Genomic DNA, 8,958 nt, shown 5'->3' with positions numbered 1-8,958 from the left:
GTATGCTATTCGACAACTGGATCCAGGGAGCCTCAGGTTGACTGGATTCTCTTCTTGGAGGGCACATACACTCTCTGTTTGCAGCGACGCCACCAACGGATTTTATCTGCTTGAGGCTCAGGGCAGTCGTTCGCAAGGCAGTCGGTCGCAAGGCTAGTATCTGGTTCGGTAACACTGCTATCACCGAAGGGGACCAAAGACGTTTGACCAGAACCCACGCGTTTATGATCGCAAGTACGACAAACGCCCTCCTCCACGATAACATATGATATCAAGGCTTATTAACCCTAATGTGGAACCCATTGCGAACTCGCATGTCCTTCACTGGATTCAGATTAAAGGAGCCTCAGGTTGACTGCATTCAGGTTCTCTTGCAACGAAGACTACATGAGCTGGGGCTCGTCACCACGCCTGTGGTGACGAGGAATGTATGCACTTGAGCATAAGATACAGTGTTCTTAGTGTTGGTTGAACAGCAGTACGAGAAATCTCGATTTACTCCGATGGGTCGTTATCGGAAGAAGCCCGAAAAGAAAGGACCCAAGCTGGCCAACGACGAGGGGAAAGATGCAGACATTAAGGACATCCCTAAGAGTTTCGTCATAAAAAAGGGGAATGTATCCCAATCTGGACAAAAACTCGCGTCAGAGGTGCGGAAAGCCATGGCGCCGTGGGTGGCTGGACAGCTGAAGGAGCGCAAACAGAACGTTATCAAGGACTTTGTGTCTGCAGCAGCCGTTTTTTACGTGTCTCACCTGCAAGTGTTCACTCAGAGCCCGTGGGACGGTCAGCTGCGCCTGCACCTTTGTAAAATGCGGAAGGGGCCCACCTTCACGTTCAACGTGATGAAGTATGCCCTGTCGTCCGACATCCGAGCCGCCGTCAGCAGCGCCGTTTTTCGGCCTTCCGACTTCGAGACGCCACCACTGGTGGTTATCAACAACTTTCAGACAGAAAGGGATCTCGCGGAGCTTTTCCACAGTCTCTACCCGAAGGTGGACGCTTCCAAGTTCTCACTGGACGACTGTCGCAGAGTGGTTCTCTTCGACTACTCCAAGGCCGATGAAACCGTGACTTGGCGCCAGTACTCAGTGGTCAAGAAGAACTTAGACCTGAGTCGGGGTGTGCGAAAGCTCCTCAAACTCCGAAACACCAGCCGCAGCCTCAACTTCGCGAATCAAGCGGATGTGTCCGAGTTCGTCCTTTCTGGCGGCGTGACTGGCGCCGGCAACGTGAGCGAATCTGAAGCCGACGAGACGACCGTTGTTAAGGTGGCCGATTTAGAGAGCTCCGTGGAAAAACTGGGAGTCACGTGAGTCTTTAAGCGGGGCATTGATCCAGTCTCCGCGAAATCGGACCTAGGATGACGCTGCAGCTCGAAATGATCAGATCAGGGGTCATGGGGGGGGCAGTCACCTACAAGCGTCACGGAAAACTGCGATTGGAGGAGGAGGAAGACGATCTGGCACATCTGTCCTCAGACGAAGAGGAGGCCATGGAGTACGCCCAGAAAAGGTCGAAGAAATCTGAAGACAAGACACACGAGCAAGGAGACCGCCCAGCAAAACGCGTGAAGTTCGCAGACGACGTCGAGAGTAAGGATGTCGAGGGCAATGTTGATGAGAGCAAGGATGTTCAGAGCATGGACGATGATGAGTTGGAGCTGGTCTAATTTTACTTGGCATTGACGACTTCCTCGATGATCTTGTGCATCTGGTCTATGTCTGCAAGAAGTGACACTCCCCAGTTCATTCGCGACCTCCATATCTTCGTCAGGGTTGACACCCAAGAGTTGAATCTCAGCTGTTCCTCCAGATCACCCAGTTTCAGCTCTGGTGGGTGGTATCGAGCGTTCGCCAGAATGTCAGCCTCCACGAGATTCCTCATGAGAGATAACAGGTAGCTCTCATGCTCTAGAGAGGTGGGGAGCAGGGGCCACTCGACATCGTCGCTGCTGTAGCCCTCCTCCCAGGTCAAGAGTCGAAAGCAGGCAAGCACTCGCCTGAAATCCAGAGACCTGTGGGTGGGGGGTTCACCAACTTACACTGTTGAGCCCAGGATGCTGCCCTTGCGAGCGCCACAGTGGTAGTCTGGTGAAGTTGGTACTGCTGCCTTACGTCTGTGGAGTTCCTGCAGCCGCGGTCCCATTTTCAGCAAAGAATGCGGCACGTCGACTTGGAATTCGATGGTCGACGAAAGCGCTGATGCGGCTTCTACAACGCCAAAGTAAGCAAAAAGGACGTCCGATGGCATGGAGGGCTGCTGGACGATAACCATCGACTTCTCAGATCGAAGAGTAATAGTCCCGCCATCGACGTGGAATGTCGCACCGTAGAACGGTGAGGATTGGGCCATGGATAGACTGGGAATGACCCACATATCGCCTGTACTTCGGTAAAAGAGCACTCACGGTGCGGATAGAGACTGTGACTCGTAGGATCGAACGAGAGAACGGCAGGGAACGGATGTACGTCTGGTTACAAGAAGCGTGGCGGCTTACAGTTGTGGAATCGTGCCAAATGATGAGCCCACAGAAACTGATGTGCGGGAGGCTCGTAGCTTACCGTCGCAAATGGCACGGATCCATTGGACTGCTGCACCCGCCCATAGCTCTCCATCGCCTGCAAAGCCGGAAGCTGTAAAAAGGTCGGGTAGATGCCGGCCAAGGCTCCAGACTCCAGCTGGTCCTTGGTTGGGGGCTCTTTATTGCTGCTGGCCATCACAAACCAAGGATAGAAGAGACCATGCTGTTGGAACCAGGGCGGATCAGGCCGCAGCAGTGTTGCTGAGGACTCTTCTCGCTGTATGTGTAGTATGGACGCTATTTTCTGCTCCAAGGCGCTTAGATGGCTCTCGTCGTCGAGCAACACTCGCCGTGCGTCGGTCAGCGTCACCTCCGGCGACACTTTCGTCAGTACGATCTGGCCCGAGTGTGATCCAAGCCTGAATGGGGTTCCAGCAAGTACCGATTCGAAATTTGACAACAGGGATTGAATCCGCCGCTGAGATTGCCGTTGTTCTTCTACCGCTGAGTGGAAGAATGATCCCAGCCAGGACACCCCCAGAAGCAGGCAGAAACCGCGGACTTTCTCCAGCATGCACCTAATGCCAATATATTCACTCTCTGCGGCGTAGACCAGCGCAGGCTTGGTGCGTTGAGGTGTGTTTTGAAAGATAATCTCAAAAGGGTTGACGCCGAATCAATGAGCGAAAAACACACCAAGCTGTGTGTGGCCGGCATTTTTTAATGGTTCGGGCTCTTCTGTTCGCGGAGCAGGTTGCCTACCTTCTGTATGAGGCGGTGCTTGAGGAGGGAGGCTACTGGCCCTTCTCCTTCGACGACTTGGTGAGCTACCACAGCGGATCAGACGTAGCTCAATCGCATAGATGACGTAGCGGGCGATCTAATTCTGGACCCCACTATGCCGAACGCAGTGCTCACGGAACCGCTCTGCGAACGGAACTACAACCTCCCGTGTCCCTCGACTTGGACGTATGTAGGTGGTAATATATGTGAACCCTCGACCTTGTATGCTGGACCATGTGGCAAAGAGGACGTCACGGACTTCAGTCCGATAGAAAAAGCCAATCTCGCGTCGTCGTGCGACACCCATTGGGATTGCGTAACGGCGTGTCCAGCTCACACGAACTGGGACGCACCCTGCCCTTATGGTTGGACTGTGAACCCAGACAAGAGTTGCAGCGCACCGAATATTTATAGAAAGAAAGGGCCATGCATTGCTGACGAGACATTCCAAGATCACACAGCCGTGATGCGCGAGATGTGGGCGTACCGCTGCGACGTGCACTGGCCCTGCCAGGGCGCCGCAGTCGTCAGCTACATCGAGGGCAACAGTCTCCCTGGTCTGTACCACCAAGTGGTATCGGGTCCACCCCCGCCTTTCCACAAGTGGGAGACGCCAGCGACACACACAGAGCCTGTCCCCGGAACTGGCTCCAGGACCCCGACAAGCCACATTGGTGCCACTCCCCACTGGACTATACTGGGCCCTGTCCTCGAGTCATGGACGTCTCTGGCGTGTACCGCGACAAAGCCAAAATGCATCAAGTGGAGGTTGTATGCCATGTGCGGTTTGGGCCGAGCAAGTCCACTCGTCGACAGGCCGCGCTCAGTCGCCTGCCAGGCGTCGTATGGATGGGGTTGTGTCCGCACAACTGGAAGCCCAGTGACCAAGGTAGGCAGCCGCGGCCAGGGTCACCCAGGCTTCTGCATTCGACCTCCAGTTGGCTCAGACCGCTGCGGAGCGTTGTTTGACTCTGCTGGGTACACACTGGAGCTGCGGGGCATTTTCACGGCGATATGTCAGCAGGGCGAACGGATCAAAAAAACCAACGCCCACTATCTTACGGGAAGCTCCGACGACGCTTTGACCTGGTGGCAAAGCGGAGCCGACGGACCTGTCGTGTGGGACCGACGCCAACCGCATACCGTCGTCGGAGGGGTCGTGGGCGCCAGACGCAACTACACGGAATTCTCTGCGGTCCCCAGAGTGCAGGGCGCCAAGGAAAGAGAGCATGTGTACCGGAAGTACGCGACGGACGGAGTTATCTACGACGAGGGACTCGCCAAGGCCCGAAGACAGATATTAGAGATCGCAGGGCAAGGCCTCACGCAGTTCCGAGACATGCAAGTGGCGCGAGGGTTTCAGCGCTCCAAAGGGTGAGAGACGGGCGGCGCGTGTCACAGCATCCTCCATCACGAGTTTCCTCGCCTGTCGAGCGCGCGATTGGACGCCCTGATTGACACTGAGACCGACGGCCTGCCACGATTTAGACAAACGTCCAGCCACAGCCTGAAAGCCGTTCTGGGTTTTCAGCAAATAGGCAACTTGGTGGAAGGCCCGACCATGTGCGAGCAGGACTTCGATAAGCCGTGCCCCGTAGGCTGGTCACCTGTCATGGACCCTGGCAGTCTGGAAGTGACCTTATGCATGTCAGAGGTGGAGTGAGGCGTCAGAGTCCTGGTCACGCAGCATTCTTCCTGGGGGCAAGGTGATCTCCTTTCCCACCATGACAGTTGAAGAGAAAATGGAAGCCGCGGAGAAGTTCAGCCTCGACTGGCCCTGTATAATCTGTCCTCAGGACTTCGTTTCGCCTCGGTGTCCGGAGGGGTGGAGAGAGACGTCAAAGGGGGTTTGCACCGCAGATCTCAAACTGGTGACTCTCGCGTCCAGATGCCCAATGGTTATAGACTTCCAGCACATGGTACCCGAGCTACGGCGGATTACAGCTATGTCTTGTAACCACCAATGTATGTCGGAAAGTAGATACTCATTCAGGGCCCTGTGGGGGTGGCAAGTGCGTGCGCTCGCTTACGCCCCACTGTCCAAAGCACTTCACGCCAGACGAGCGCAAAATCCGCCAGCTCGAGTGAGGACATGCTAAACCCGTTAAGGCAGAGACTTTTCAGAGAGGGAAATCAGCCAGGTGGCTGTTAAGGTTGACGGCCAGCTCGGCATACGGTGTCACTTCTCTCCCAGCAAGTGGCAACGGATTAAGCGGAGAAAGCCAGGCTCGTGCGGCAAAGTCATCTTTGTACCTTTCTCCATTCCAGGGCGACAGGCTCTAGTGTGGGACTGCAACGTGAAGTGGCCATGCGCCACGACATGCAAGCAAAACTATCGACAGAGGTGTCCGTATGGCTGGCTATACAAGTCCGATACTCGGAATTGTGACGCCCCTGTTGCCTCGGCCACGACGCTCCTGTGGAGCAGGATGCCGCTCTGCTCGAATTCAGTTCCGTAGGCGTCCTTCACTAAGGATATTCAGCTACAAAAAATTTGGTATCTGGGCGAAGCGTGGAAAAAAAAAGTATCAACGGAAATGTAATGCACCTTGGCCATGCATATGCGAACAGGACTTTTCCAAACCGTGTCCCTACAGGTGGACACTGCTAAAGAGCGGAAAGTGCAAAAAGCCGCGCTTCGGGAAGAACACAGGAGACTGTGTCGAGAAACTAATAGATCTAAGCAAAGATACGTTCCGGCGAAAGTGGGAAGTTGCCTACCGGTGCCGGGTCAGATGGCCATGCGGCGGACACCGAGCTATCCTCCCCGATGACGCGACCTGGCAGACGCCAGCTGCCAGACGAGACCCTGCTGTCACAGAACAGTCCTAGTTGTGGTACATCTGCACGTCGACTACGTGTGTGGTCTCCACTTCTCCGTGCAACAGGCACCTCAGTACGAATGCGGGCCTCTCTCGGGCGACCCAGTTGCGAGCTGTGAATGTGATGGTGTCGTAGACGCGGCCTTTAGGCTCGACTTGGGTCTCGCAGAGGTCGTAGTCTAGGAAGTTCCTACTGGATACTTCAACCTGCCAGTGGTAGTCCGGAAGACGGCAGACGTTGAACTCAATCGTTTTAGTTCCGTTGAGGTGTACTGTGGTATGGTCTGAGGCACTCTCTTCACAGAAGTACAGGGGACCGTTCTCTACCACCCTGTGGGGCAAGCTGCTGATCGCATCCGCTGTCGACTCCTCGCTATCCCCGAGGCCTCTAAGGTGAGCTTCCGGGGTTCGAATTGTGATTGTGAAGGGGAAAGGAAAGGGAGCAACCCGGTTGTCGTTTGTGACCTCTCCATCCTGGTCTCTGAGATCTAGACACCCATAGTCGATAACAGCTCCTTGTGTGACGTTCGTGAAGTTCTCGTCAAAACCGTCGAATTCATCCTCAACAAGCGCTTCGCCCGCCATGAAGTCTTCTGAGACGTCGATGATAGAACCGCCTTCCAATTCGCAGAGGTCATAGCAGCCCGGCTCCTCTGCGTTGTGCCAGGGCCACAGGGGCTCAGCGGAGGAGCTGGCGGGCTCAGTCGCGATGGCGAATTCGTGCACGTAGTCGGATTCGAGATGGATGTTGTTGAGCATGCTTGCTTCCGGATCTGGAAGCAGCTCGGTGAACGCGATGGTTAACAGTAGCAAACTAGAAGCCTTCATTAGTGATGAATTTCTCCCATCTCATGAACACCTCGTGGAACATTTGTTGCACCTCGACTTCAAACCGTTGCTGAGGGGTCTATGAGTGAGTTGCTTCATCTCGTCAAGGTATGTATCGCATCTCTTCCCTGTCGCCCGCATACAGACGTTCACACACACGAGTCAGCAAAATTGAAAAGAGTGCCGATGAAACATTGACCCCAGTGCGAATTGGTGAGTAGTTCCTTTCGTTTGTCGAATCGAAAAGAATTCTCGAATTAATGGACTTGAGTGACCTAGAGATCACACCTTTGGGAGCCGGCTGCGAGGTTGGACGGTCCTGCATACACATGACCTACAAAGGGCAGTCGATTCTCTTTGACTGCGGCATTCACCCTGCGTTTTCGGGAGTTGGCGCCTTGCCTATCTTTGATAAATCTCGCCTGGACGAAGTTGACATCTGTCTAGTCACTCATTTCCATCTAGATCATTGCGGAGGCGTGCCATACCTTCTCAGTAGGCGTTAAGATGGGACCCACACAGACCACACATCGTTCGCCGGAGCAGTGTTGATGACCCCGGCCACGAAGGCCGTCTGCAACTTGCTGTGGCGAGACTACACTAGGGTTTATACGGGAGGCCCTACGGTTAACAACCGCCCGTTATTTTCGGTCGAGGACGTTGTACGAACCATGAAGGTCGTGCAGACCATCGACTTCCACGAGGTGGTCGAAGTGCACGGCATCAAGATCACGTGCTTCGGCGCAGGCCACGTCATCGGAGCCTGCCAGTTCTTGGTGGAGATCGGAGGCGTCCGGGTACTATACACTGGCGATTTCTCTCGCGAGGATGATCGGCACGTCCCCAAGGCTGAGATTCCTGACGTGGATGTGCATGTGCTGATCTGCGAATCCACCTTCGGTATTCGGGTGACGCTACCCCGGAAGAAGCGCGAGGAAGCCTTTCTGCGGTCTGTGCAGCAGGTGGTCAGCAAGGGCGGGAAGTGTCTGCTGCCGGTCTTTGCTCTTGGACGCGCACAGGAGATTCTACTCATGCTGGAGGAGTTCTGGAGCAAACATGAGCGACGCCTCGGTAGCATCCCTATATATTTTGTGTCTCCTCTGAGCATCAAATGTATGCCCATTCTAAGCGGGTTCATATCTTCAGCCGGCGACGGCGTCAAGAACAGGGCGATGTTGACTGGCTCCGATCCCTTCACTTTCAGGTTCATTCAGACCGTAGGCAAGGTGTCGAGCATCAAAGGTGTAATAACCAGCCCGAACAAGCCCGCAGTGGTCATGGCCGCTCCGGGGATGCTACAAACTGGACCTTCCCGAGAGCTCTTCGAATTGTTGGCAGGGGACCCTATGAATAAGATCATTCTGACTGGGTACGCCGTAAAAGGCACAGTGGCCGATGCTTTAAGACGAAATCCTCAGAGTGTCCAGATCTCCGATGGCGTTGCCAAGGTGAAAGCGAGCTTTGAGGAGATCTCGTTCTCGGCCCACTCAGACTTCGACCAGACGTGGGGTTTCGTGGAGGCGCTACGAATTCCAAACATCGTCTTAGTCCACGGCGAGAAGAACGAGTGCCAACGATTGCAGGCGAAGATGATTAGCAAGAATCCGAAGCTCTCAGTGTTCGCGCCAGAGGTTCTGCAGACGGTCCGTCTGCAGTTCCCACCTCATGTTGCCTGCCTAGCTATGGGCACTCTAGCTCGACGTATCAAACTGTATTGTCGGGTCGAGAGTGAGAAGACCAAAGGTAAGGATGAGTCGAAGGAGACGTCCACTCCGCTGCCCGACACATGTGAAGCTGTGGCCATTTCGTCTACGTCTCATCCGGCAATGCTGGTGCAACTTGAGGACCTGGAGGCGACTACAGGCCTCAGGCCCATGACAGTTACCCACCAGATAAAGTACCCCTACCCGTTTCGGCTCGATCTGTGGCCTGCCTTCGGAGAGCTATGCCGTGAGACATTGAAGGTCGCCGTGGTTCAGACGGGTCTCAGTATGGTCGTGG

The 8,958-nt window shown here is 54.8% G+C and overlaps 5 protein-coding genes across 11 annotated transcripts; 3 read left to right on the top strand and 2 right to left on the bottom strand.

Moving 5' to 3' along the window:
- Positions 1-503: 503 nt before the first annotated feature.
- On the top strand, positions 504-1,672 carry KVP17_001309 (uncharacterized protein; the record flags this gene model as incomplete). 3 transcript variants are annotated; one of them, XM_068516607.1, is made up of 2 exons in its annotated part: positions 504-1,312; positions 1,342-1,672. In XM_068516607.1, 2 exons carry the CDS (start codon positions 504-506, stop codon positions 1,670-1,672), a joined length of 1,140 nt encoding a protein of 379 aa, XP_068370893.1. The 3 variants fall into 3 exon arrangements, with proteins under 3 accessions (XP_068370893.1, XP_068370892.1, XP_068370891.1); XM_068516606.1 differs by lacking the exon at positions 1,342-1,672 and having other exon boundaries at positions 504-1,316; XM_068516605.1 differs by lacking the exon at positions 504-1,312 and having other exon boundaries at positions 1,364-1,672.
- Positions 1,673-1,674: 2 nt separating this feature from the next.
- On the bottom strand, positions 1,675-3,098 carry KVP17_001307 (uncharacterized protein; the record flags this gene model as incomplete). 3 transcript variants are annotated; one of them, XM_068516600.1, is made up of 4 exons in its annotated part: positions 1,675-2,017; positions 2,045-2,384; positions 2,411-2,473; positions 2,501-3,098. In XM_068516600.1, 4 exons carry the CDS (start codon positions 3,096-3,098, stop codon positions 1,675-1,677), a joined length of 1,344 nt encoding a protein of 447 aa, XP_068370886.1. The 3 variants fall into 3 exon arrangements, with proteins under 3 accessions (XP_068370886.1, XP_068370887.1, XP_068370888.1); XM_068516601.1 differs by lacking the exons at positions 2,411-2,473; positions 2,501-3,098 and having other exon boundaries at positions 1,675-2,002; positions 2,045-2,355; XM_068516602.1 differs by lacking the exons at positions 1,675-2,017; positions 2,045-2,384; positions 2,411-2,473 and having other exon boundaries at positions 2,478-3,098.
- Positions 3,099-3,247: 149 nt separating this feature from the next.
- KVP17_001310 (uncharacterized protein) lies at positions 3,248-5,696 on the top strand (the record flags this gene model as incomplete). Of its 2 annotated transcripts, XM_068516608.1 has the most annotated exons (9): positions 3,248-3,346; positions 3,375-3,910; positions 3,937-4,196; positions 4,225-4,681; positions 4,709-4,966; positions 4,995-5,272; positions 5,301-5,391; positions 5,421-5,537; positions 5,576-5,696. In XM_068516608.1, 9 exons carry the CDS (start codon positions 3,248-3,250, stop codon positions 5,694-5,696), a joined length of 2,217 nt encoding a protein of 738 aa, XP_068370894.1. The 2 variants fall into 2 exon arrangements, with proteins under 2 accessions (XP_068370894.1, XP_068370895.1); XM_068516609.1 differs by lacking the exons at positions 3,248-3,346; positions 4,995-5,272; positions 5,301-5,391; positions 5,421-5,537; positions 5,576-5,696 and having other exon boundaries at positions 3,774-4,681; positions 4,709-4,970.
- A 439-nt stretch (positions 5,697-6,135) lies between these two features.
- Positions 6,136-6,957, bottom strand: KVP17_001311 (uncharacterized protein; the record flags this gene model as incomplete). The annotated part of the gene is made up of 1 exon (XM_068516610.1): positions 6,136-6,957. The coding sequence occupies one exon, from the start codon at positions 6,955-6,957 to the stop codon at positions 6,136-6,138; it is 822 nt and encodes a 273-aa protein (XP_068370896.1).
- A 260-nt stretch (positions 6,958-7,217) lies between these two features.
- KVP17_001308 (uncharacterized protein) lies at positions 7,218-8,946 on the top strand (the record flags this gene model as incomplete). Of its 2 annotated transcripts, XM_068516603.1 has the most annotated exons (2): positions 7,218-7,452; positions 7,480-8,907. In XM_068516603.1, coding segments are annotated over 2 exons (1,663 nt in total), but the record flags the coding sequence as incomplete, so codon positions are not given. The 2 variants fall into 2 exon arrangements, with proteins under 2 accessions (XP_068370889.1, XP_068370890.1); XM_068516604.1 differs by lacking the exon at positions 7,218-7,452 and having other exon boundaries at positions 7,509-8,946.
- Positions 8,947-8,958: the final 12 nt, after the last annotated feature.

Source organism: the organism of the source record quoted next (genome assembly GCF_019968985.1).
Source record: "MAG: Porospora cf. gigantea B chromosome Unknown PgB_NODE_977_length_8958_cov_125.85, whole genome shotgun sequence".
NCBI lineage: Eukaryota > Apicomplexa > Conoidasida > Eugregarinorida > Porosporidae > Porospora > Porospora cf. gigantea B.
Note: the sequence above shows the minus strand (reverse complement) of the source record. Positions and strands in the feature narration are given on the sequence as shown.